Here is a 25,532-nt window from a genome sequence, read left to right as displayed (position 1 = left end):
GTGTATGCTGTACTGTATGTGAGTATTAAATGCAGAAATTGAGTAATCGGCGCCGCTCCGTGTGAGAAATGGATGTTTTATTTGACCAATTTGTGGGCCAGGTTGTAAAACCGCACTCGCACTTCACACCTGAATGGACCCAGTTTTGGATTTGGGTCCGCACGTCTGAGAATTATTTTGGCTGGGAGCCTCGTCTGTTCTTGAATACACACAATCTAGCAAAGGTGACCTATATCTGTGTCTCAAAGTGCTGTTCGGGGCCCTTTAAGGGTATCTTGTGGGGCTCTCAGGGGTCCCCATGAATCACAGATGGACTCACCTCTCAACTGTACATTATCATCACAAGTTCTTCAAGCTTTCACATACGTATTGTGTAGCTCTGGTACAATCCCCACCGTCACAGGGAAGCACATCTCTGTGGGTGAGTAAAAATCCATTCTCAGGCTTAGATAAAAGGTTCTAACATGGTCAGGTCTTCAGCGCATAAATTAGCTGCAGCCTATTCTCAGTCATTCATATTGTCTATTCATAGAAGACATTTTGACATCGCAGTAAGAAACGCACATGCGTGAATAATGGAATTAATGATGGATGAATTACACTTAGCTGCTTCCGTTTTAAAAGGCCTGGTTCTTTGCATGCTACTGGTTCACGACTGCAATCCAAGGAGACAAATGTCTGCAGTGAGAAATAACCGTTCCTCTCCTTTGTGTGTTTTTTTTGTTAGGATGATAAAATGAGGTATAAAGTATAAATAAAACAAGATTATTTCTATTTCCATTTCCACCCCCATTCCCATTCCCATTTTTATTCCTATTTCTAAGTGTAAATGCACTGTTCACAGATCTTCAAGTTTGGTGCCCTATAACATTTGTTTTTAACCCTTTAGTCTGGAACAGTTAGGGTCTAATGAAAAGTGTCATTTCCAAGATAACATTTCTGTAGTGCTTTTATGTCTAAAAACCAAAAAGCAAAAAACTCTGAATATGTGAGCAGGTAGAGCTTGTCTAGTATTGCAATAAAAGTTTGCACCACAGACAGGTAGTCTGCAGTCTGCACCACTGGAGGAGCCGGAGCTCTGAAAGCCAGCCAGGACAGGCTGAAGCTGAAGTGACTCAACAGAAGCTGAGGTGAATTAAATTCTACACAATGCCCCTTTAATTAGGTCCACTGGCTAAACAAACACTTAAATCTTTGCAGATTAGTGATAATCTAACTACTTATACTTGCGAGAGACTTTGCCACTCTTAAACGTTCTTTCTATACCCAATGAGGTAAATGATAGTATAAGTTATTGGATCTATTTATGTTTAAGCATGTCCTCACTTGTTTGAGTTATGTTACTGACATTACATTCAAGATATTTTTTTAAATGGTCAAATGTCTTACTTTCACTATATGTACTGTATTTGTATATTGTGAATGAAATACAGGTCGATGACATTTGTGAATCATCTTCTCTTATTAACATTTTCCAGACCTGTTTCATTTGAGACATTTGAAGGGATTTTTTTATTCTCTTCAGCGGTTGCTCGATACTTGTATTTTCACATCAGGAGCACAACGCAATCTTAAACTGTTCTGACATATATGATATACAATCTATTTGCTTGGTTGTAATTTGATGAAAAAGAATTACTTTCGGAACATGCATCATGTAGATCAGCTGTGAGAACGGACTTTGTCAAAAGCTGTCAACATAAGGGGAACATATCCTGGACATCTTTGTCACGTGAGCTGATTTTGTGCCTTTTTTTTGTGCATTCCTCCCACTGGTGGTAGAAATTCATCAAAGTACCACACACCATCTGTCAGTATCAAATACCCAGGGGAAGTTAAAGGTTAAAACGTTCACGCTCAATGTCTGTCTGGAAAGATTTGTGTGAAAATTGGGATGTGGAAAGGTTTCTTTGCAGTACTCTTGGACGTTATGAAATTCACAAGAACAAATAGCGCCACAGAATCAAATGCGTCTTATTTTCTTACATTCCGCAATCGCACAACAGTGTTACTCCAACTAATTTAGATTTCAGTTGTGGTTTAGTTTCGAGGGGCTATCCCAAATGATGAATTGAGTTGAACAACTGTCTTTTTCCTAGAGAAACGTGGATCTGGAGGCCCCTGCTCCCCTGTGATTTGGTTGCATGGAAGCCTTTGGCTCTCGACTTAAATGAGTCTGGACGTTCATGACCTTAGGGACACGTTTGAAGACAGCGAAGGGAAAGACCTGAAAGCTCTGGGAATTAAGCAGAGTCATTCTTTGGGATGAACCTGAAAGCTTCACACTACAGAAATAGAAACATTTAACCCCTTACAAGACTCATTTAAATTCTTGGCTCTTTCATTATATAATCAGATTCCTGTTAAAGGGTTAATGAGCCAACATGGAAGTAATCATTTAAAAAACGGAATTAATAATTTTTTTATTGTTCTTCATTGAAAAAAAATAAGTTTTATTTGACCAATTTAATCTTTCTTTATTATCCGAATTGCCCCTTTTAGGAGGATTTGGTATGTTCCTGCCTATATTTTATTTCTTAAGGCCAGTAGACTTGATCATTAAATATAGATGAGTTTGGATGTTCAATGGAGACATGTTTGAGACACGCTTGGGATTCAGCAGGAGTCTGTGGGAGTGTTACATTGACTAATTGTGTTGGGTAAACCTAAAAGCAAAATTTTAATGTTCCCACCAATGTTTCTTCTGCAGGAAACAAAAAATATCTTAAGACGTCTAATGTTCAATTTCAGGGTATCGACTGTGTAATTACTTAGCTACACGCGATACATTTATTTTAAAATCTGACCTGCTTGAGAATAAATATAAATCAAACTGGAAACCTATTTTCAGGAGACACATTTTAAGACATACGCAATATACAACTGAAACTCCTTAGTTGTTAGAGTAACACCTTGGGATCAACCCGAAAACTTAATGCTATATTATACATTTTTTTTTTAAATCTAAATGACTAGTAGGGACAAGGTGACAACAAGCATGGAAGCACAAGCTTAAATAATTCTATTTCACATTGTTCAACCCTTATTACTCTGGAAGAATGTTGAATTGTAACCCATGTTTGAAATAAACTGAACTTTTTCCACATACACAACAGAAACAATAGGAATAAACAGCAGGTAATTATCAATGATGTGTTAATGTGCGGGAAATGTGACACTTCCAAGTGGGAAAAATGCATTTAAGACAATCAAATTGGAGGTAATCCGATGGCAAAGATGGAAGTTTTGGGATGAAGCTGCTGCAATTTTACTTAAGATGACAGCAGCTGTGATTCTAACATCTTGAAAGTGTTGTTTGAAAAGTTGACTTTATTTGAATGTACATGAGTTACTTAAGATATCTATTGATATGGTTGACTCCTCTGTGTTTTGCCTTGGGTGATGGTAATGTTTCTGTTAATTTTTCCCAGAGTTTTTATTTTGGACTTTATGACTGTTTCATCTTGTTTTTCATGTGGTGCAGACACATTCCTGACTTGTGTTTTTTTTTCAATTTTAAAACATCCATCCATCTTTTTTACGACTTTACAGAAGCTTCGGATCGTGGTGGGCTGGAACCGATCACTATGCATGAAGACAGGGTGCACCCAGGAGACTTAAAGACCTTTCAGAGTGGGGTTTGCATGGTTTTCCTCTGGTTTCCCCCAGCAGACCAAAAAACAAGTGATGTTCTAGGTTAGTTGGGGACTCATGGACAAGATTGAGTGTGTGAGAGATGTTTGCCCTGTCCCTCTTGGTATATACTGTACGTAGCCTTTTGAGGTTTTAATTGTACGGTGCACTCTAAATAAAATGGATGGCTGGATGGATGGATGGAGGAGATATACACAAAGGAAACACAAACACAAACACAGAGACAGGAAGAACATGCAGAAGTCTCTAATCCTGGCCCTGAACCAATATGAGGCGAAAGTAACAGCTACTGCAAATAAAATGGCGTAATAAACATTTTAAATGACTCAATTTATAAAGAAAATACTACAATGATTGAACTATTTTTGCCTCAATATAGTTGATTTGGCATGTCAACACCAGGATTTCTCTTCTTAGGGAGAGTAGACTTTGACACTAACTACAAGTGATTCTTGAAGTTAATTCATGACCTTGGGGATGCGTTTGAAGACACCCTGGGGGATACAGAAGAAAGCTGTAGCCATTTCCGATGACGCTCAAAGCTTCAAACTACAGAAATAGAACACTTAAACAATTCACATTGTTTCTACTCAAATTTTTTGTTTGTTTGTTTTTTATCTTTGATTTTAATTGGGGGGGGGGGGGGGGGGGGGTAATATGAAATGATTTCAGAGTTTGGACAATGAAGTGTGGTTATTGGTGCCTCCTAATCAATTCATATAAAGCCTAATGACAATGGGGCCAAATCATGAAGCAGGAATTAGAAATAATTAGTTGTGAATGATCACAGTCGTGGCGCACATGATGTCTCCCGCCAAACTGTAAGGCACAACACATGTTAAACGGTGAATTCCGAGGCTGACCCTCCTCATCACGATGAAGGATCCGGTCATAACGTGACAGGATCTCGCTGAAGCCAAAGCGAGCATCAGAGCATCAGTGAACTTCTGATCAGGCTGTGATGCACACGGGTGACGCCGCGCTCTTGTAGTCGCATAACCGCAGACTGGCGTGGGATCGGTCCCTGCTGCGCCTCATCTGGAATAACGTCGGGAAAATCCACAAATTTCATTAGCGGCTGCAGCTTCTCCTTCTTCATCTTTTTTTTTTTTTTAAACGGAGGCGAGCAGTGTTGAGAGTAATCCCTTTTGGGCAAACGCTTCCATTGGAAGGGGGGTTTTTTCTGTAGTTTGCAGAAGCCAGAGCAGATTTATTCCGATAGAGAATCATCAGATATAGGCGGTAAGAAGGTAAGAAGTGATTGCCTGCACTTGTAATATTTTTTGGGGCGGGTGTGGGATTATACATGCAGCAAGCGGTGGATGGATTCTGTTAACGTGTCGCGCATTATGTTTGATATTTCCCTTCTGTGTGAATGAATGGAGGGATTGTGGAGAAGAGGGGTTGGCTCACTGGCACCTGCGCATCCCTTAAAATAAAGCCTCTGCGTTTGGTCTGGAAACAAGCAGAAAAACAGAGATAAGGTACAGAGAGATTGTTTGGCGAACCAACAACATGTCATCGGGATTTACGCAATTGATTACAGTTTTTTTTTGTTGTTGTTTTTTTGGGTTATTTGTTATTTTTGGTGTGCGCCTCTGAATGCGGCTCTGCGGAGGCACGAAGGAGGCTGTCTCGCGCGTGTTGTGAGATTTCCCACCCCTCAGATAGATGTTCGGTGGTTGCATTTTGACATGTTTGTCATTATGAGCCGGACAGCGGGGTCTGATCAGAAAACACTCTCACTGCGTCGTTTCCATCGGAATGCAGCAGCGTCTGCCCTGCCTGCGCGCACGGGAGGCGGTTAGCTTTAATAGCATTAACTCAGACGTCTCTGTCCAAAGCGTGAAACAAACAGCATCTGTTTGGCCTGTTATTAGCCTTTCGTACATGTATGGCCTGTGCGGTGGATTATGTGGCGGATCATTTGCGCGAAACGCCGCAGTTGCGCGATGTCGAGCCGTTTTCTCCCGCTCCCTCTCTCCTCCAAGCTCTGCGCGCTGCAAAACACTTTTGTCATCTTCCTGCAAAAAAAAAAAAAAAAAAAGAAAAAAAGAAAAAAAATGTTTGTCCTCAAGGTCATTCGCGGTAGCCTGTTTTAGAGATAATACCCAAGATCTCTTCCTGTAATTGCCAATCATCCTCGCCAGGATGGCCTGTGTGTCACGCAGAGGACGAACATTAAAAGCTGTGATTTTGGCTGCAGCGCACATTTCTGCTGTTAGTTGTTGGAAGGCCCGTCCAATGCGGTGCTGCTGTCTGTGGAGGAGCTGTCCAGCCTGCTGTCATGCTGCTGCTGCAGAGAGGTGGACCATATGCTATTCTCAAGTGGTGGACATCCCCACAATGTCCAGTGTTCAGGCATGCAAATCATATTCTGCCTCATCATTTGTTAAATTATGTATTGGAAATTGGCGCATTCTTGGGCCACCTTATGTCATTTGCCACATCATGAGTCAATAATTAATGAATGTGTTGCTTCTGGCAGGCTGCTCTGGTGTGGTTGCTCAAGTTGCCAATGTAGATGAACTAATCCAGACAGACTGGTCTGTGGATTTGTCCGCAGCTGTTTGTTTTAAAACACTTTATTACATATCCACCAAGCAGTTATAAGCTATATCCCCACCCGGATCGGCTTACTGCTGCTCTGTGCTCTTGCACATTGTCCCTACTCAGGTCTGTGAATTTGCTGCAACAGCGTCTCTTTTACTACCACGCACGAGCTTTGTTGTCGTTGTCGGGGTTATAGGACAATGTTTGCAGTGGAAACTTGATAGCAGCGATCGAACATTTGATGAACTGGATCTGCTCTGACAGTGATGATCCAGGTCAGTGCTATACCCGGGCCGCAGACTGGCACTAACAGGCTGACGGGGGGACAGAAATAGAACAAGAGCACCAGGGAAATATTTGCTGCCATCCAAGGAAAGAGGGGGGGGGGGGGGAAACATTTACTCTCTGTACTCCTGTTTGAAGTGGAAATAAAAACAGAGAGATTTTCATACGGGCATCACTCAAGCATGGAGAAATGCATTATTCACGTGTTCTTGCACCACAGGAACCATGGGAAAGCAGAACAGCAAGCTGACTCCTGAGGTGATGGAGGATCTGGTGAAGAACACAGAGTTTAATGAACACGAGCTGAAGCAGTGGTACAAAGGCTTCCTGAAAGACTGCCCCACTGGCAGGCTGAATCTGGAGGAGTTCCAGCAGCTGTATGTCAAGGTTCGTGTCAACCGATTCTTTCCAGTTTCATGCCTCGAGCACAAATTACAGCAAAGTGCAGATTGTGTTGAGAAATAACCCGAACAATCCCACATAAGCAAGAAAGAAAGACCACTCGTTTTTAAAAGTATGAAAACCTCATCTGGCTGTCTGTGTCGTTTGGGTTTGTAAGGGAGAAAAGTGAACAACAAAAGGCAACATGAACAACAAACAGCAGCAAAAAACACAACACAGTGCTGCCTGTTTGGAGGAGGAAAGAACAGATTAAGATGTTTAATGGCGCAGCCTGAGATACCTGCAGGAAGGCAGACTACAGACTACAGGACAGAGAGACAGAAAGTGCAATGCTGAAAAGGAAAGACGCTCCAGCAGCCGAAACTTACAGCAGCAAAATTAAGAAAAAACCCAGAGTGACCCGAACCAACCTGAACAATAAGCCCAATCCAAAAGGGAGGTTTTAAAACAGATTTCTAAATTACAGACTCTATTAGCACGCTGAATGAAGATAGCTGGTCCTTCATCAGAGGAGCCAGATTTTGCGAATTTGAACTGTTCTGTTGGAATAACACTCACAGCTCTTTATGGTATGATGTGTCTGAGGAGAAGCAAGCAGAAGACATTTACATTGTATTTGAGATTTTACAGGAAGCCAATAAACAAAAACCAATGTGGGGAAAATAAGTTCACGCTGCTAATTCCTGCAAATAAAGACATATGAAAGAATAATTGGGGCACTAAATAAATAAGAGAAAAAATATTCCAGACAAAGTTTGAATTACAAGCTCTGAAAAAACATTCATTTTAAATATCCAATGCTTCTTCTATGTAAATCATCTGTCTGAGAGTTTGATCAAACCACAGGAACTTTCTCTGGCATAACTCACGCTAAATCTGGTTACACCAAAGTATTTACTGAGCGCATCTCTTTGCAGTTCTTCCCCTACGGAGATGCATCTAAATTTGCACAACACGCCTTCAGGACCTTTGACAAAAACGGGGATGGGACCATCGACTTTCGAGAGTTCATCTGCGCCCTGTCCATCACATCCCGCGGCAGCTTTGAGCAGAAACTGAACTGGGCTTTCAACATGTATGACCTGGATGGCGACGGCAAAATCACCAGAGTGGAGATGCTGGAGATAATCGAGGTGAGGGATTATCGAGTCATTAAGCCCTCGCTCATCAGGGAACTGTCTCTGTTTTTCTTTTTCTTTTTTTTCTTTTTTGTTATCGGCCTCCTGCACACCTGCAGTACAGACACAGCCTCCCAAAACTGCAGTTGTATTGAATTACATTGTGCTATTTGTAGAAACACAATCAGAATAGTGACTCTGATGTGTCAGTGATATTGGAGCATATCGATGACTCCTGTAGTGATAAAAATGGAGGGTATCAATTGTACATCAGAGGGTTTCTCTGATGTACTGCCAAAGGGTATTTTTGTCTTGTTTCCAGGCAAAATGTTTTTTTTTTGACTTTATCAAAAATACAAACACCTGACAAGTGGGATTTTAAAGAGATGTGTGTGTATAGTAGACAACAATTGTAGGCAAGGCCTCTGTTGTATTAGCAGGAAATATCTGGTGACGCAATCATATTGTTTTCATTGATGGATGAGGAAAAAAGAGCAAACATGAGGATTTCAGTGACTATGACAACAGCCAAACAGTGATGGCTCAACAGTTTGGTCCGGACATCTCCTTTACTGCTGTTCTTGTGGGGTGTTCCCATTCTGCAGTGGTCAGTACCTTTAAAAATGGTTGAAGCAGTGAATCAGTGACACGATCAAGGAGACCATGACTTATTAATGCACGTGGTGCACTCCAATAGACCAATTAATAGAAAAGAGGTAATGTTTGTTAACTGAAAAGTGCCGGGATACACTGTCTGCTGCAGACCAGTCAGGGTGCCAATACTGGTCTTAATGTTGTGGCCGATCAGTGTAGGGTAGTTTGTGGAGCCTGCATCCTGTTTACAATAGCAGATAATTCTTCATATTTCATACAAGCTAAGAAAAAAAGGGAAATGACTCCGACAAGTGAAAAATATGAGCTCCAAAGTTACTGTTTTTTACGTTGAATTTTCAGTGTTAAGGTGGTTTTGAAAGGAGGGAGATGTGGAACCATTTACTAGAGATGTATTTATTACCTCAAGCTAACTATTTTTAAGGAATGTCGCATACAATTTTGATGAGCTTTCATATTTCATTTCATTTTGAACATAATTGTTGATTCACTGCGATTAACTAATATTTGATCTATTTGTATTTGGTATAAAAGAGCCACAAGGTGACGTAGTGGTGAGCACAAGAGCGTCCTCCACTTTAATGGCCTCTGTAAGTGGAGTTTGCATGTTTTCTCTGTGATTGTTTCGCAGTCTCTTAACATGTATTTGAGGATAGTCGTTGACTGTAATTGCTCCTCGGGGTGAAAATGAGTGTGTTTGGATGTCTCTCTGCCTTCGCCCATAATCAGCTCCACAATAAGTTGGGTAAGGCTGGCGTAGAAAAATGGATTGATGGATATTCCTGAAACGATTTCCATCTCATACAGGGAACCTGACTTGAATGGCATAATGAATCACCACCCTCGGTTAATTGCTGGCCTCGTCTCTCACCCACAGGCTATCTACAAAATGGTGGGCACTGTGATCATGATGAAGATGAACGAGGACGGTTTGACACCAGCGCAGAGGGTGGACAAGATCTTCAGCAAAATGGATAAGAACAACGACGACCAGATCTCGTTGGACGAGTTCAAGGAGGCGGCGAAGAGCGACCCGTCCATCGTGCTCCTGTTGCAGTGTGACATGCAGAAGTGAGCCGCCCCTGCTCGCTCCTCTCCCCTCCGTCTGTATCCACACACTCTGGACAGCAGCACATGTTTTAATGTCTCATTAGGTTCTCTGCCATTTCCACAGGAAAAAAGAAAAAAAATCAATGCTTGGACGATTTTTCAATGGACTCGCTTCTTGTGGTTGTATGCATGAGAATGTCAAATGCTGAATAATTTTGAATATAGCTATACGATATGATACATTTCTATCTCAGAACATGCCAATGTGATTTGTGCACAGTGACCCTCTACATTCTCATTCAACCCCTAGCTTGTATTTCAGTGGAGCACTGCATTAAAATTATGTTTCTGCTGTATTTAGGATTCCCCCAGTGTTCACTGCTGCAACTACTGTACGCTTTACATGATAGTAAGAAAACAATAATTCCTATGATAATTGTAACTGTCTCTACTATCCAGACCTGTTGAGCTCTTGGAGAATAGAGAGGCTCCTGTCTGTTCCAGATGTTTTCACACGGTGGAACCAAGAAGAGTAGGTTCTTTGCATGCATATATTATGTGTCAAAAAATATATATAATCTCTTACCTTTTGCATCTTTAGGTGGTTATAAAAGAGAAACCCTCATACTAAATTCATTTAATATTGTTGCATGGAATGTACAGTATGTGACTCATTATCTCATTCGTTCCCCTCCAGTAATGTTGGAGCATGCTTCCCTTCATCTGATACACATCTTAGCGTGACACTTGAATTTTGGAGGGATACATTCGGGTTGCAGTGGTGGGTCAATGTCCAAGGAAGGTTTGTCACCCACACATCATTTTATGTTTTGCTCATTCATGTGACACTCCTTCCCTTATGATTCTATTGTACTGCTGCCACTTAATCCAAAGGAAAGGCTAAAACTGCAGTTGTCATCAGGCACAGTACTTACACATTACACCCCCCTCCCCCCCCACACAATGATGCAGAATTGGCTTCTTTTTCAAGCTTCTTGTTTGAGTTAGACTTAAAAGACTTTGAATAGTACATATCAATATGTTTACAGAAATGAAGAGCACTGCAAACTGAGTACAAGTCCTGGCTTTTGACTGCTGGGAGCTCACTCTCAAGGCTGGGGACCTTTTGAGGGGGGGCTCCACTTCCACATGCAGCAAAAAGAGTTGGAAAAATAAAAGCCTCATATATGTTTACTGGAAACACTGCATTCCTTCGTACGAAAACCTTTTTGTAAGTAGAAACTTTTTATTGAAAGGTCTCATGGTCTAATTTATTCTGTTTGCAGCAATCATCAAAGATGCAGGACCCTCGAGAGAGGCGTTTGATAAAACTTTTGAAAGAGAGCTTCAGTACGAGGCGAAAAAAGGTTGACGTCGGTTGAAGTGTTTGCAGAAATTCTCTTTCGAGAGTTTTGCTTCCCCCATTCCTAGGCTATGCAAGCATGGACTGAGTGTCTGCTTGTAGTCCACTTATAGCAGTGGAAGTTGCAGAAGCTTTTCATCGTTCTGTTTGTAACATGACTGAAACCGACCCCACACATCATCAGCGCCGCTATTATTTATAGACTTCAGTCCCGTCACCACATCAGATTCTTTGTCTTGTAAATGTTTATATCAACTATGGAAAATCATAATACAAGTGACTGTATTCTTTTATACATGTGGCATGTGTTGCACCCAAAATTAATTCTGTAGTGATTAAAATGAATAAACCATCAACAGGCTTTTTCAAAAGACACGAGCGAGCGGCTGGACTTAATGCTTTCAGGGAAAAGAGTCTGTGTGTGGATGGGTAAAGGAAATGCATGTGTCTGTGTGAGCGTATGAAACAAAGCAGCAACATAAACTGCTTTCGAATTTATGGATTGTTGGGATGGATTCTGTTCTTTTGTGACAAACCACCAGTGATGGCTTCACCAGTGTTACAAAGCAACAGGGAAGGATGAGATGTTTAACACTTTAACATTCTCTCTCTCTCTCTCTCTCTTTCTCTCTCTCTCTCTCTCTCTCAAAAAGTGGGGGGAAAAGTGTATCCTCAATCAGAACAGAACTTTTTAAATAGATGTCTACTTTTCAAACTAGACCAAGACTTTTTCAACAGATAATTTATTACCTGGACCTTTAAAACAACAAAATCCTTACTCGTACTTTGAACTTAACTTGGAGTCCTGTCATTGTGCACTTTTATACACTCTCATAATCACGGTGCTATATGTTTTTGAAAACATGGGGACAATCACTAACAATATAATTATCAAAACACAAAGCAATACTGCAACTTCATGATTGATGTAATGATGCAATGCATCAAAATAAAACTCAAATTTGCTACTGGTACAGTTGTGAACATTTACCGCCGTACAATATACTTGTTCATATGGTCTTTCATAGTTATGGATCTGCCATCGACAACAATATCTTTTGAAATGACAGAAAATTGCATATTCAAACTAAACTGCATAGAAACTGTACATACTGTATCTCACCCATTCTTCCCTGTAAATCGCATCCTGTTGCTTCTACAAACACAGCGAATCTTTTTTATGGTGCATTTGGGAGCCAAACCAACCTTTATTTATGCTCAAGAGAGTTGCTGTTTGAAGATATTGTCCTCTTAGGCAGAACAAATGTGACGCCAGTCACATTATTTGCGTGATGAATACTGATCATGCTGTCGTACGTGAAGATTTGGACTGTTTGCAGAGCAGTTCATCCGATAGCTTCTGTAAATTCTAGCAGAAGGCAAAAAAATGTAATGATTTTATCCTTAGAGGTCTAATTTTGCATTCATAGCAGGGGGGAAAAAAGGCCATCATATATATTGATGGGGCCAGCAGGGACAGACTTAACAGCCCTTTCAGCCAAATCTGTCGGAATGTTTAAGCCATTTAAGCAATAAACAATTCTAGGCACTTTCGAGAACATATTATGGGCTATGCTGCTGTATTATATCATGAATAAGTTCTAAATCAGTGTCAGCAAGTTGTTGGATCAGCTTTGAGATGATCGTGGCTTGGGGAGCTTTCTGATTGGAATTTGCATGTCCTCCAGTTTTCTCTTGAAATCCACTGACACGCATGCGAGGTCAATTCAACTTGTAAGTCTAATGAATCTGTGTGTGTGTGTGTGCGTGCGTGCGTGCGTGCGTGTGTGTGTGTGTGTGAACCCTGTGATATACTGGTGTCCTTTCCCTGCTTTTTGCATATACTATCAACTGGGTTCAACAAATAAAGCCCCCTCCTTTCCCCCTGCAACCGTAAAGAAAAGAAGAAGACATACTTTTAAAGTACACTGAGCTTTGTCATCTGACTTTGGCCCATCATAAAGGAGCAGACCCCAGAGGTGTCAGTGCCTTGCTCAAGGGTCCCCAATGGAGAGAGGCAGAAATCTCTTGGGAGTAGATTCAGCAACTTTCATTTACAAATTCACTTCACAGAACTCTAGACCACCACTTACTAGAGATGTGGAAGCTAATTCATTGCCATTCAGGGGTCACATGTACCCAATTTTGATCTTGACAGGGCCGAACCATAAACCAGACCATTAAAATTCTAGCATAACAATCTATAAAGAACCACAACTCGAAATATTTCTCTTTGTTATACTACACAGGAGTAGCCTACATTTGGACAATATGATTAAATTTGTTCATATAAAACGTGCCAAAAATTGACATTAAGGCATTTTTATGCTGCTTCCTGGTGCAAAATACAGGAAAATATCCAATCGGGGAAAATGCAACAAATTTGACCGTGCGTTTAATTAGACTGCCTAAAACCTGCAGTGAGATCTGAAATCCTCTGCAGCAGTACTACAACTCAGGCCAATGTTGGCAAGATCCTGCTTATTCTCAAAGCACATGACCTTCAATCAAAGACAGCATTTAATTTCATTTCACATTTTAAGTTGATATTTTCTTTGCAGTTGTCACAATTTGCTGAGTTTTACTTTGGGCTGGTATGAACCATCTGACCAGCTGACTTTGGTCCATGGAACATTCAGACGCCACTGACCTGGAGGTTAAGTCGTGTTGAAGGGGAAACTACATCCGTAAATCAGTTCACCGACATAGCAGGGAAGTAATGGAGTAAAAGAATCCTCAAAAACATCGCATTCGTGTTTCCCAGCTTCAATTATCTCAAAAAAGGGAATAACAAAAGAGCAGAAGGATGTATGGAGATAAAAGCTGTAAGGCCTTTCCAGATGTTCAGGGGCGTGCTGAAGATGAACTGCAGGAGGTGCTGACATTCGAACAGCTCCAGGAGGAGATTCACACATTTTCTCCAACTGTGCAGGAAAAAATGCCCAAGAGAATTTGCCCACTAGAATGAGCATGAGCCCAATTTTTTGTTTTTTACTTTTTACCTGATTTTATGCAGAATTGGATGTCAGCGGGTGTCAAATCTTCATTGTGCGCTCACTGTGCAGACGTCAAACCTGTTGAGGCAAAGCTGAAAGGTGACTCAGTGATCTCCCGCAGGGGAAAGCATGAAGCAGACAGTCAAGAAGGAGGATTCACCACCAGACTCTTGCGCTGCTTCTTTCCTACCAGGAAGTTTTGCCTTCATTGTGCCAGAACAGTGAGGGTGGATATAAACTCCACATTAAATTTTTCAGTGTACTCCCTTCCTTCTTTATCTATCTGCCCGTCTGACCGCCGGGCCAATCGACAACCCTCCGACATTCTCGCTTGGTTGGTTTCCTCTCTTTTGAACGTGAGGGTTCTCCCTAATGAGGTCAGAGGGAAGAAATTGGCATCGCCTTCATTTTTCAGACTTCAGAACTCAGCAGGCACGTGCTGGAAACGAGGGCAGAAGATGATTTAGTGATGGCCAACAGGCAGATCCGATTAAGGTATACAGGCCTAAAAACAGTCCGCTGCAAAGGAAGTCTCACTGGATGAAGCTCAGCAGGCAGGAAACATCGGTGGAAATCACTCAAAGCACTAGAACACTCCTCGAATGCGTCCAACTGAAAACTTGAAAAAAACCAATGAAGTTCATAAGTTTGAGAGCACTGATAAAAATTACAGGCATTGAAATGTTCAAACTTGAAGTCAGAAGACACCCTCATCAAGAAGCAAGGCATTGGATTTCAAGGTGAGAGGGCTTTTACTGGTTCTTCTGTCAAAATGTGAATATCCCGCTCTTTGACATTTTTCTTATAATTTTGTACACAATGGCTTTATACTGTATTGAAACAGCAATATCCATTGTGAAGTATGAAAGGAAACCTGGAATTAGTTATTCTTTTCTTAGCTACACCAATCCCAGTTGAGGTTAGTCGTCAAAAGGAAACGGCTGCAGTGCAACCTGCGCAAGCAATGTACACACAAAACTGCCCACCTGTCAGAACTGTGAGTCTATTGTTGATTGATATCTTTAGAATACAATTTTGAAGGGTTTTGAAGGCATTTTTCCCAGTTGGCTGATGTTCTTTACTTACAGTGAGCACATCGTGATGCTCATCTGGAATGACAGTTTTCAAACAGTCTTCTTATTTTTATTGACAGGGATGGTTGCCACATTTGCAAAGGTTGGAATTGACATTCAGTGTCTTCAAAATATAAGCTTTGGGAGAATATGTTTACTTGATACTTGATACAATGCTTTTGATTTCCATGACAAATTGATATAAAAACAGTGTTTTCATACAATTTTTGGGTAGTTGAAATGAAAGTAAAACGCTTCCCCTATATTTCCACTTATTCCTGATGGGGGCTGCAGTGGCAATATTCAGAGCAAGAAAATGCCAGAAATCTCTTTTACTATCTTAATTCAACTCTTCTAGGGGATCTTTGATCTGCTCCCAGCTGCACATGCCTTGTAAACCTCCAATGGGAGGTGACCATGGGGCATCATATCATATCAGACATCCCGAACCACTGCAACTGGCTCCATTTTGTAGCTGCTCAAAAACTTATTTCAGCCATTTGAGCCTGCTATTACATTCCTTGAGTCGTGACCCAGAGTTGATGACCGATAGCGGTACTTTACAGCTCAGCTCCTTCCTTACCACAACAGTCCGATCTCTCCTCCAATCACTTGTAAATATGGCCCAGAGGTACTTAACTCTTCCACCTGGTTAACCTCAAGAGGGCCGGTCATTTTGTTTTCCTATGGATGGACAAATACTTTGAGGGGTTGATACAACATCCCAGCTGCTTCAAACTCAGTTGCAAACTGTCCCAGTGCATACTGTAAGCACTCGTTCAAATGTCATCCGCAAAAAGCAGGTTAGGCATCAACATGGTCCAACACCCAGCTTGAAGTCATTCATCCTAAATACTTAATGTGCTTCAAATTTAGAAAGCAAAATCAATTTTGAACATTAAGTACTTTTAGTGTTTTACATTTCACTATTGGATACCAGAGATAAAACAGAGAGCAGCGGCATATTTTGAGACTATCTGGATTATATATTACCTGTCAGTAAGAACCTGTTTTATATCTCGAGGACGGGGGGCATCCACTGTAAACACTACTGTGCAGCATGTGAAGGCACAGAACAGTCAGTTTATATGGTGGTGAGGACCCCAAGTGCTGCGACATGTATAAATAGACTTGTATATCAGAAGAGGAGGTCTTATGACTCACCTGACAGAGCTGAAGGTTGTCCTGATGTTTGTAATCATTCTCTTCCTTTTTCAGTTCAATCCTTCGCCTGCTGTTCGAGCTGCTCCTTCTCCCCGACCTGAAAAACATGAAAGAAGTACCTTGATCATGTTCAAATGAAGCAAACTCACTGAACTCACTTTTTCCTTCCAAATTGGCATATCAAACATGTAAACATGTACTATATTGTATATTAATTACACATGTGGAAATTCTATACCATCTATTTTTTTCCCCCCAAATGGTTCTTCAGGAGAAACTCCTGCTTTAGGTCCTTCAGAGTACAATTTTTTTTTTCAAAAGTAGACTTTTATCCTAATTCAGTGTGGGAATACTGGTGTGTCATGTAACCACTTGAGATTGGGTTAAACATTAGTGCACTAGGGCATCCAGAGAAGGTAAACAAAACCAAATCAAAGTAGCTAAATCAATATCTGGGGGGTAAAGTGATGAGCTCCACATCTGCAGCCCTGAGGAAGACGAGAGGGCATGAGCAGCAACAATTCTCTAACAATTATTGACAAATGATTCATTGAAGTAAATTTGTTGGTTTTCAGCTTATTTGAACGTGCCACAGAAAGATATAAAAAGTTCATAGCACATTTTTACTGTTGTGAAATAAAGAAAAATACCTATTGATTTCGTAAAACTTTCAACAGATTTATCAAGAACGAACATCATCAATATTTTAAGAATAACTTGGTTTAAACTCTTCATTAAGCTCTTTCAGTAATTCTTCACTTTGGTGTGTAATTTTAGTTTGTTTCACCCCCCCCCCCCAAAAAAAAATACCTTAGTGACATTTACAGCAACTGAAAAATATCTGACTAACTTGTAAATGTAAGACACTCGTGGTAGAAAACAGGGAAGCTGTGACATCCCTATAAAATGTGCGTAAGTTTAAAAACTGAGAGTAAAGAATGTATACAGGAGGAATGAACAGTATCGTCTGGTTAATTTAAGTCAGAGGTGTCAAACTCTTTTAAATCCAGGAGCCACATACAGCCTGGTCTATTCTTCAGTTGTCTGTATCAGTAAAACAGTGGCATAATAATCTCCCTTTTGTTTCAGTGCAAAGAAGTAAATCATGAAGACGATTACATTTAAATCACTGTGTTTTAAAGATGAGGCTTAATGCAGTTTTACTTCACTCCCTGGTGCAGCAGAGTAGATAAAAACATGTCTTTATTTGCCATATCTCTATGTGTCTACATAAACTGTATGTTTATGCATCTACCTATAAGTCTATGTATCTACTTCTATATGTACATTTGCCTACTTCTTTATTTATATGAGTCTACTTCTGTATCACTATGTGTCAGCTTGTGTATTTTTATTTGTCCTCTTATGTGAGTCTAGTTGTATATTTCTATCTATCTATTGGCATTTGAGCACTGCAGTGTTTGGCTCTAAAGCGGAACGTTTAAAAGTCAGGGCTCATCTTGGCTCCATGTCACCCAAGACTACAAATCAAGCCAGAAATTGTGGCGTAATTGTGGACTCAGAGCTGAAATTCAACAACCACGGTAAGAACAACAACCAAATTAGTTAAGTACCATCTGAAAAACATTGCAAGAATTAAATGGTTTCTGGCCGAACAAGATTCAGAGAAACGTGTCCATGCATTTATTTTCAGTAGGCTGGATTTGCTCATAGAATATAAAACATCCACAGCCCCGAGGTCCTTAGAAAGAGGTTTACTCAATGGTAACAGAGTCAGAAGAAACAATGAGAAGCAACTTTTACTTCTTATCCTCCTCACCTGGAACAAACTTTCTGCTGACAAAACTCACTTCATTTAAACCAGGCCTTAAAACACTATTACTAACTCAGGCCTTCCATCGGCCAATAGATTTTACTTATTTTATTACCTTTATCTTAATAAAGTGTTTACTTTATTCATTCTTCTTTAATACCTTTGTTAATCACTAGTGTATCTCTTGATTGCCTCATATTAATGCATTTCCTTTATTTCCTCGTAAAGCACTGTGGATTGCCTTGTGTCCAAATGGTGCGATTAAAAAAAAGAATATATATATATATATATATATATATATATATAACCATCCCTCAGGATTTCCTTGATTAATAAGAACAAATTTAAATAAGCAGCCCGGGATCCGCGCCTTTGTCCTTCGTATTCGACGAACTTCCGCGACGGAACAACGCAGCAGGCTGCACTGTCTCTTATAGTCCCGATACAGATGATAACTGACTGTGTTTATGAGCTAGATTCTGTCCTGAAGCATCTTTTCACCACTTCACTAAACCGCCTGATAAGCATTTTGAGGAAGCAGTCACACGCGCTGGCATGTGGATGGACGGACGGACTTTTTTTTCCACCGTGAAAAAAAAAATCTCGACTTTGATTTTCGACTTTTTCTGTATGAAGCTTTTTGATATATATATATATATATATATATATATATATATATATATATATATATATATATATATATTTTAATAGGAATAAACTTACCTTTCCTTCTCCGTGACTCCGTGCGCCTGGAGCGCGCGTCGTGATTGGCTCCCTACCGCCTACGTGCGCGTTCGCGCTTAACTTAATTGGACGTTGCTCGGACGAAAGCGTTGCGCTTTAGACGACTCGAATTTCAAACTCTCCATTTATACTTTTAGTAAATACTAGCGGACGTTATCACCCCTTCTTGGTTAATAACGCGTTTTTCTCCGTGGTATGTAGGATTGACCGTGAAAACTAACGGCTATAAAAGGCAGTTTTGAGGCGCGTGTCTGCCCCAAGAGACTGAACCAGCTGAAGGCAACATGGCCTGACTTCTGCAAACACGGTACGAAAAAAGAAAACCTGGGGCCTTTTAAAGGCTTTTGTCGTCCAGTAACTTCAAATGTATTGTCGTCTTTAATTAGATTGAAAAATATAGATATTTCTAGATTCAAACTTGATAATTTTACTCAAGTGTTAGTCACTTTGTCTGAGCACTAAATGTGTGTGTGTGTGTGTGTGTGTGTTTTATTAGGCATACATTCAGTAGAGTACAAACCATGGAACTGCAGTCAAGTCCCACACCCCCAAATTAAGAATTAATCAATAGGTAAGTAACTAATATACAGTACAGTATATTAAAAAGTAAACATATATGGTACTTATTTCTATCACGAGTTGGATCATAGTTGATAGAGGGCATCCATAGTCTCAAAAATCTGTGGTTTATCCTTTTAATCTGCATCTTATACTTTCTAATGGTAAGGTTGACATCGTTTGCTGTCTTAATTACTTGGTTGTTGGTCTCTAGTTTGGTGTCCATAATGATGTGATAGTGTCTGGCGTGTCCTCGTTTTTATGGTAAGTCTAATTTATAGTGTAAACCCGGCAAGAAAAGTTTGGGATCCAATACAAGTTTGTATTTTAATGAATAATGTTAGCTTTGAAGCAATGGGATTCAAAAATACAATATCTCAATGTTGATGATAAAAAAACTTTAGTGAACACATTATGTGTAAAAATATCTTACAAAATCCAATTGCATCAGACTAAAGGGTTGGTTAATAGTTGAGTAGATGGGTGTATTTTAACATTTGTTGTAAATTTCCATGAAAGATTTATAGTTGTACATTTTAGCCAAAAACTATCCAGAGAAAATGTATCTCCTGATATCAGATATATTTCATGGTTTGTTTTAAACTATAGGTAATAATGATTGAAAATGAAATCTGGGGGGGGGGGGGGTATATAAAATAGTGTGTGAACGCGTGCACCACGAGGAATTTTTGAATAATAATGAATGTGTTAATGAGTGGCAAATAAATGTTGCCCTCTATGTGGACAATAATCAATACTGGACTTGCATCTGTATTTATAAAATGTTCTGTGGTATTTGTGGTTTTCTTGTTCAAATAATCTCCCACTGTAAGTCGCGATCCGCAGTGGTTGGCGAAGGTGTTTCATGTGCTTGACTTGCTCAAAAAGATGTTTTCAGTTAACCGCTGACACACCACTAAGCTGCCCAGGGGGCTACTTCTACTGTTGAAGTGAATCAAATTAAATTGTTAGTGGGTCAATGTGTGTCAGCTGTAATCACATTGTCTGCAGTGCCCATTGTTTTAATGAGCATTTTGGGAAATGAAGAATCTAGATGGTGCCTGGCTTTCGATGCGCGTTAACGTTTATTGACGAGGGAGTGAAAATGAATCATCTGGTTTTAGTTTGATGTTGTACACTCCTCGCATTTATCGGGAAAAAACATGCAAGGCAGTTTAACCACAGTCGGAGCAGCGAGCAGCAGCTTTGACAGTTCACAATGAGTGAGTACTGATGACCTCCTGTGGAGTAGAATAGATTTGTAGTTGAATTACCTGCCAGGACTGGAAGATTACCAAGGATTTATCTTTCAGGATAAAACAAATTCTACTTATGTATTTGAAAGATCTTAAAAAAAAAAAAAAAACAACAACATGTTTTTAAGAGTTTTGATCAGTGAACTTTCAGACTGATGTTAAATTGCAAAATTATCCCAACACATCAAAATATAATTTTATTGTAAATATAATGTTGAATTTTAGTTGGTTTTTTTTGTCTTTTACATTCGAGTGCCATTAGATTCCATATCATGGTGGCTGATTTGTGAATATTCAGTCAGATGTGGCATATTATTATTATTATTATTATTTTTGGCATTATCCTGAAGTGCTTTACCACAATATTTAAAATGACTGTTTCCCATAAGATTAATGTATGTTTGTTACCTTGCAGGTGTTTTTTTTTTTTTGTCTGCACCATGTGCTCAATACCTGGACTGCCAATGCCCCAATCAGAAGCATCTGTTGTCATTGCAAGGGTGAACCTGAACCCCACCTGTCACCTTGTGCAGTTATGGGTCAGAATGGAGGGTGGGCATAAACACAGTTATGAAAAGATGAGGGATGAAATTCAGACTCCAGACAGAAAGTTCTGTGGACCAGAAGGAAAACCGGAGGACCTCTGTCTGGTTCGCATCAGTGACACCTGGCATCGAGCTCGGATTGTGTCGGTTCAAAGTGAAACTTGCAGTGTTTTTTTGATTGACCAGGGGCAGCTCCATGATACCACAAGTGAGGCCTTAGCCTGGGCACAGAAAGAAAGTTTTGTCCTGCCACCTGAAATTGAATCCTGCATACTCGCAAATGTCCTCTCGGTTGGTAACGGCTGGTCTGAAAAAGCCACAGAGTTTTTGTACTCCTTGCCTGGAAAGAACTTCACAGGAGTGGTTGAACACGTACTGATGCCAGACAGGATTATTCTCCTTGACTTACCACTTGTTTCCACGCACATGCTTAGGCTTGGAGTTACAGAGACGGTCCCAGCAGAGGAGTTTAAATGCCTTGTGCAGAAGAGTTTGCCTTTACTGACAGAAGGGACATCAGAGGACCTCGGTTTAACACAGGAACACAAGCTGAATTTAAATGGCCAGCTTGAAGAACTTGACCAAACCTTTTGCCCAGAACCTTCAACTGGTGATTATAAAACTGTTGCGAATGATGATGGATTACCCATTGGAACTTTTCCAAGTCACGAAGTTCCAGTAGTCAGTGGCAGGACAGAAGATGAATCTACTTCTGACATGAATATGAAAGGAACAAGTAAACATCTAGACCTTCTGATGAACAACAGCGAGCATCTTTTGACAGGTTTTCTCCCTGAGCGGCAGAATGGTGAGGATGGCGATGTGTTAACTGTAGAAAGCAGTGTTGGCATGAAGGTTTCCCCCTTCGAAAGTCCACAGACGTTCAGGTGCTGGACAGCAGAAAATGAAGATTCGTGTGGACTCCTCACACAAGATCTGCAAAAATACTACACATCTTTTCACTCTCAGCCGCTTGTCGAGTCGATCTTTATTGCCCGTAATCCAGACGACAACATGTGGCACAGAGCGAGGATCATTGCAAATAGCCACTCCCCTGTTGTAGACGTCAGATTTCTCGACTATGGTCAGGTTCAAAAGATCCCTCTGCAAGATATCCACCCCATTGATCCTGCTTTCTTACAGCTGGATGCACCGGCTGTGAAATGTTGCTTGCTGAGTTTCACAAGCCCCACGGAGCCCTGTGCTTTCACCCACTCTGATGCTGCCTTAACAGAGTTTCAGAAGTTTGTGGATTTAGGGGTTTCATCAGAAACTGGTTCAAAACATGTCATAAAAGAAGTAATGTTTGATGAAGAAGGTCCGCTGCTTAACTTGGTCAATGTTGAAGCAGCCTCTGACAGTGCAAGCAAGTCTTTGTCTCAGAAATGTGAACAGTCTGAAGCCCATGGGCAAGTTCTTCCATTGGTCCCATCCCATGAATACACTTTCTCCAGGCACAACATTGAAGTTGGTGGGATAGAAAAGATACACGTCACCTCTTCAGAGACCGTCAATCACTTCTACTGCCAACTGGATAGGAATTCTCATTTAAATGACAAGGTGATGAAAGAGATTGCACAGCTGGTTGGCCAACCACCGTGTGAGGATCAAACCCTCAAACTCGACAACGCTTGCCTTGCCAAGTACGCCGACAAAAAATGGTACAGAGCTCAAGTAGCAGAAATGTCTCCAAAACTTAAAGTGCACTTTGTGGACTTTGGGGATACCCTGGTAGTGAATGAATCGGATGTTCGCCCCTTCCCCCCTCAAGCGAGTGTGGCCTTGTCTACTCCTGTGTTGGCTCTTCCTCTTGGACTCTCTGGCATCCCCGCAGATGTACCACAGGACGTTAACCAGTGGTTTGCAGATCACGCCATTGGAGAAGAGTTTCTTATCTTGGTGGTTGCAATAGGGGAAAATGGAAAGTTGATTGTTCAACTCTTTGGAGAAACAATCAATGAGATGGTCGGAAAGAAGGTGGCACAAAAGAAACAAACCAGAAAAACTACTTGGAGTAATCAGACTGACCAGCTACATCAAAATGGCTCCAAATGGACAGCTAAACCAAATAAGGTCGCTACAAAGACGACTCCGCAAAACGAACTCCACGAACATAATGCGAAGTCTGCTAGTGAAAAAGTACAGATTAAATCAAAATCTATTTCGCTTTGCAGTAATGTGAGCATCTGCACATACACAAGGCCCAATATGGATCAAAACAAAATCACAGAGGCATACGCGACCTGCATTGTTGGACCAAATTACTTCTGGTGTCGGCAGACAAACCCTGAAGATTTGCTCACGCCGTCGAAGCTTGCACAAACAGCTGAGCTTGCTCAACAAGTAGTTTGTCTTAAGACACTGAAGCCTGGAAGTCCATGCCTTGCTCTTTACTCCTGTGACAACCAGTGGTACAGAGCGCAAGTCATCCGGACAACAGACCACATGCTTGATGTTCTGTTTGTTGACTATGGAAATGAATCCAAGGCGGACATCGGAAATGTGAGACCTCTACCAGAGAGTTTGCTGAAGGCCGCTCCTCAGGCGTTTTTGTGCTCTCTGAATGGTTTTGATGAATCCACAGGCTCCTGGGATGATAATGCTTGTGATGACTTCTATAACCTCGTGGTTGACAAGCCACTTAAAGTCACGGCCATGCAAAATGGAACCAACTCAGAGTTAGGAGTTTCTCAGTATGCAGTAAAAATTGAGTGCGATGATACAGACATCAATGGTTTGATGCAGAAATACTGGCGCTCATCTTTTAAAGAGCATGCCAACAGTGCTGTGGTCCGAAGTGAAACTTCACCCCAGGATGCTCAAACCGAAGGCAAAACAACTCAAACTGTTTCCAAAAGGAATGTCAACACCAGTATGAGCAAAAATCAAACCGTAACAGTGTATGGCTCTTGTATTTCAGAGCCACACTTCTTCTGGTGTCAGTATTCTAACACAGAGGATCTAAACACGGTGCTGGAGCTTGCTCAGGAGGCAGGACAGGCACAGCAGGACATGAGATTTTGTGAGACTCTCAGTCCTGGCAGTCTGTGCCTCGCTCTGTTTCCCAGTGACAACAGATGGTACCGAGCTCGAGTCACTCAGCAAGTTGATGACGTTTTCCACGTTGTTTTTATTGACTATGGAAATGAGGCTGAGGTTGAGAAAGAGAATGTGAGGGCACTGCCTCGGCATCTGTTGGACATTCCTCCCCAGGCCCTCTTATGTTGTTTGGGCGGTTTCAATAAATCTGAGGGCTCGTGGACTGACAAAGCTTATGATGACTTCTACAGTCTTCTGGTTGATAAACCATTGACACTAACCCTGTTGAGTGTGGAAAAGCATTCAGAGAACGGCGTCCCTCAGTATTTTGTGGAAATCAATTGTGAAGGACTTCTCGTGAACACAGCAATGCAAAAGTACTGGAAACCAGCAACAGTAAAATGTGCGTCAAAAGAAGGGCTTCCAGCAGAAGGTTTACTCCAGGGCAGCCAAACTGAGTCCAAGACAAACCAGGATTGTGTTTCCAAAGAATATGTGAGCATTGGGATGTACAAAGAGGCTACGATTTCCCAAAATATGACGGAGACGGTCTATGCATCTTGTATTGCAGAGCCACACTACTTCTGGTGTCAGCATACAATCACAGAGGATCTAAACAAAGTGTTAGAGCTCGCCCAGGAGGCAGGACAGGCACACCAGAACACAAGATTTGCCGAGACTCTCGGTCCTGGCAGGCCATGCCTCGCTCTGTTTTCCAGTGACAACAGATGGTACCGAGCTCAAGTCACTCGGAGAGTTGAAGATGTTTTCCACGTTGTGTTTATCGACTACGGAAACGAGTTGGAAGTTGACATAAACGGTGTGAGATCGGTACCTCAGAATTTGCTGGAGATTGCTCCTCTGGCCTTTTTGTGCAGTCTGAATGGATTTGAGAAGTCGAAGGGCTCCTGGGCGGATGAAGGTTATGATGATTTCTACAGTCTTCTGGTGGATAAACCACTCAGACTGACCATGGTCACCATGGAGAATCACTCAGAAGCCTCTGTTCCCCAGTACTATGTTGATGTTGAGTGTGAAGGAGTGGTGGTGAATAGACTGATGCGAAAATACTGGAAAAAACTGGATGCCGAAGAAACATCGGTGGAAAATCTGAAATCAGGTCTGTAGGTGATTTGCATCATGTTGTTTTACTATATAAGCTGTGGAAGTAAATCTGCTTATGTTTGATTTGATTTACCACCTTCAGAGGACCCGAACGAAACCAGCACAGTGGAGGAGAACTGAGTTTAAAGCCATCAAGCTGATCGATTAATGGTAAGACAATGGAGGTTTCACTGTTTCTAATGCTCATTGTAGGAATACATGTTTATTATTGGTAAATAGCT

The 25,532-nt window shown here is 41.0% G+C and overlaps 4 protein-coding genes across 6 annotated transcripts; all 4 read left to right on the top strand.

The window, feature by feature from the left end:
* Nucleotides 1-4,550: 4,550 nt before the first annotated feature.
* Nucleotides 4,551-11,534, top strand: vsnl1b (visinin-like 1b). 3 transcript variants are annotated; one of them, XM_080479651.1, is made up of 5 exons: nt 4,593-4,904; nt 5,040-5,138; nt 6,713-6,879; nt 7,812-8,027; nt 9,502-11,414. In XM_080479651.1, exons 3-5 carry the CDS (start codon nt 6,718-6,720, stop codon nt 9,697-9,699), a joined length of 576 nt encoding a protein of 191 aa, XP_080335777.1. In that variant the 5' UTR covers nt 4,593-4,904; nt 5,040-5,138; nt 6,713-6,717; the 3' UTR covers nt 9,700-11,414. The 3 variants fall into 3 exon arrangements, with proteins under 3 accessions (XP_080335776.1, XP_080335777.1, XP_080335778.1); XM_080479650.1 differs by lacking the exon at nt 5,040-5,138 and having other exon boundaries at nt 4,551-4,904; nt 9,502-11,534; XM_080479652.1 differs by lacking the exon at nt 5,040-5,138 and having other exon boundaries at nt 4,593-4,896; nt 9,502-11,404.
* A 9,508-nt stretch (nt 11,535-21,042) lies between these two features.
* Nucleotides 21,043-22,309, top strand: LOC308119708 (tudor domain-containing 6-like; the record flags this gene model as incomplete). Its single annotated transcript, XM_080479858.1, has 2 exons — nt 21,043-21,581; nt 22,291-22,309. The coding sequence occupies 2 exons, from the start codon at nt 21,043-21,045 to the stop codon at nt 22,307-22,309; spliced, it is 558 nt and encodes a 185-aa protein (XP_080335984.1).
* A 140-nt stretch (nt 22,310-22,449) lies between these two features.
* Nucleotides 22,450-23,329, top strand: LOC308119706 (tudor domain-containing 6-like; the record flags this gene model as incomplete). The annotated part of the gene is made up of 2 exons (XM_080479856.1): nt 22,450-23,161; nt 23,322-23,329. The coding sequence occupies 2 exons, from the start codon at nt 22,450-22,452 to the stop codon at nt 23,327-23,329; spliced, it is 720 nt and encodes a 239-aa protein (XP_080335982.1).
* A 26-nt stretch (nt 23,330-23,355) lies between these two features.
* Nucleotides 23,356-25,314, top strand: LOC308119705 (tudor domain-containing 6-like; the record flags this gene model as incomplete). Its single annotated transcript, XM_080479855.1, has 1 exon — nt 23,356-25,314. One exon carries the CDS (start codon nt 23,356-23,358, stop codon nt 25,312-25,314), a length of 1,959 nt encoding a protein of 652 aa, XP_080335981.1.
* Nucleotides 25,315-25,532: the final 218 nt, after the last annotated feature.

This window comes from Lipophrys pholis, assembly GCF_963383615.2.
Source record: "Lipophrys pholis genome assembly, chromosome: 14".
NCBI classification, from domain to species: Eukaryota; Metazoa; Chordata; class Actinopteri; order Blenniiformes; family Blenniidae; genus Lipophrys; species Lipophrys pholis.
The sequence above is the reverse complement of the archived record's forward strand: the minus strand, read 5'-3'. Positions and strand labels throughout refer to the sequence as shown.

Bases quoted from the DNA above. Each gene is read 5' to 3' on its own strand.
- vsnl1b (XM_080479650.1), top strand. From the start codon at position 6,718: ATGGGAAAGCAGAACAGCAAGCTGACTCCTGAGGTGATGGAGGATCTG. The intron at 6,880-7,811 runs GTTCGTGTCAAC...ATCTCTTTGCAG, and splicing joins TCCAGCAGCTGTATGTCAAG to TTCTTCCCCTACGGAGATGC. The intron at 8,028-9,501 runs GTGAGGGATTAT...TCTCACCCACAG, and splicing joins AGATGCTGGAGATAATCGAG to GCTATCTACAAAATGGTGGG.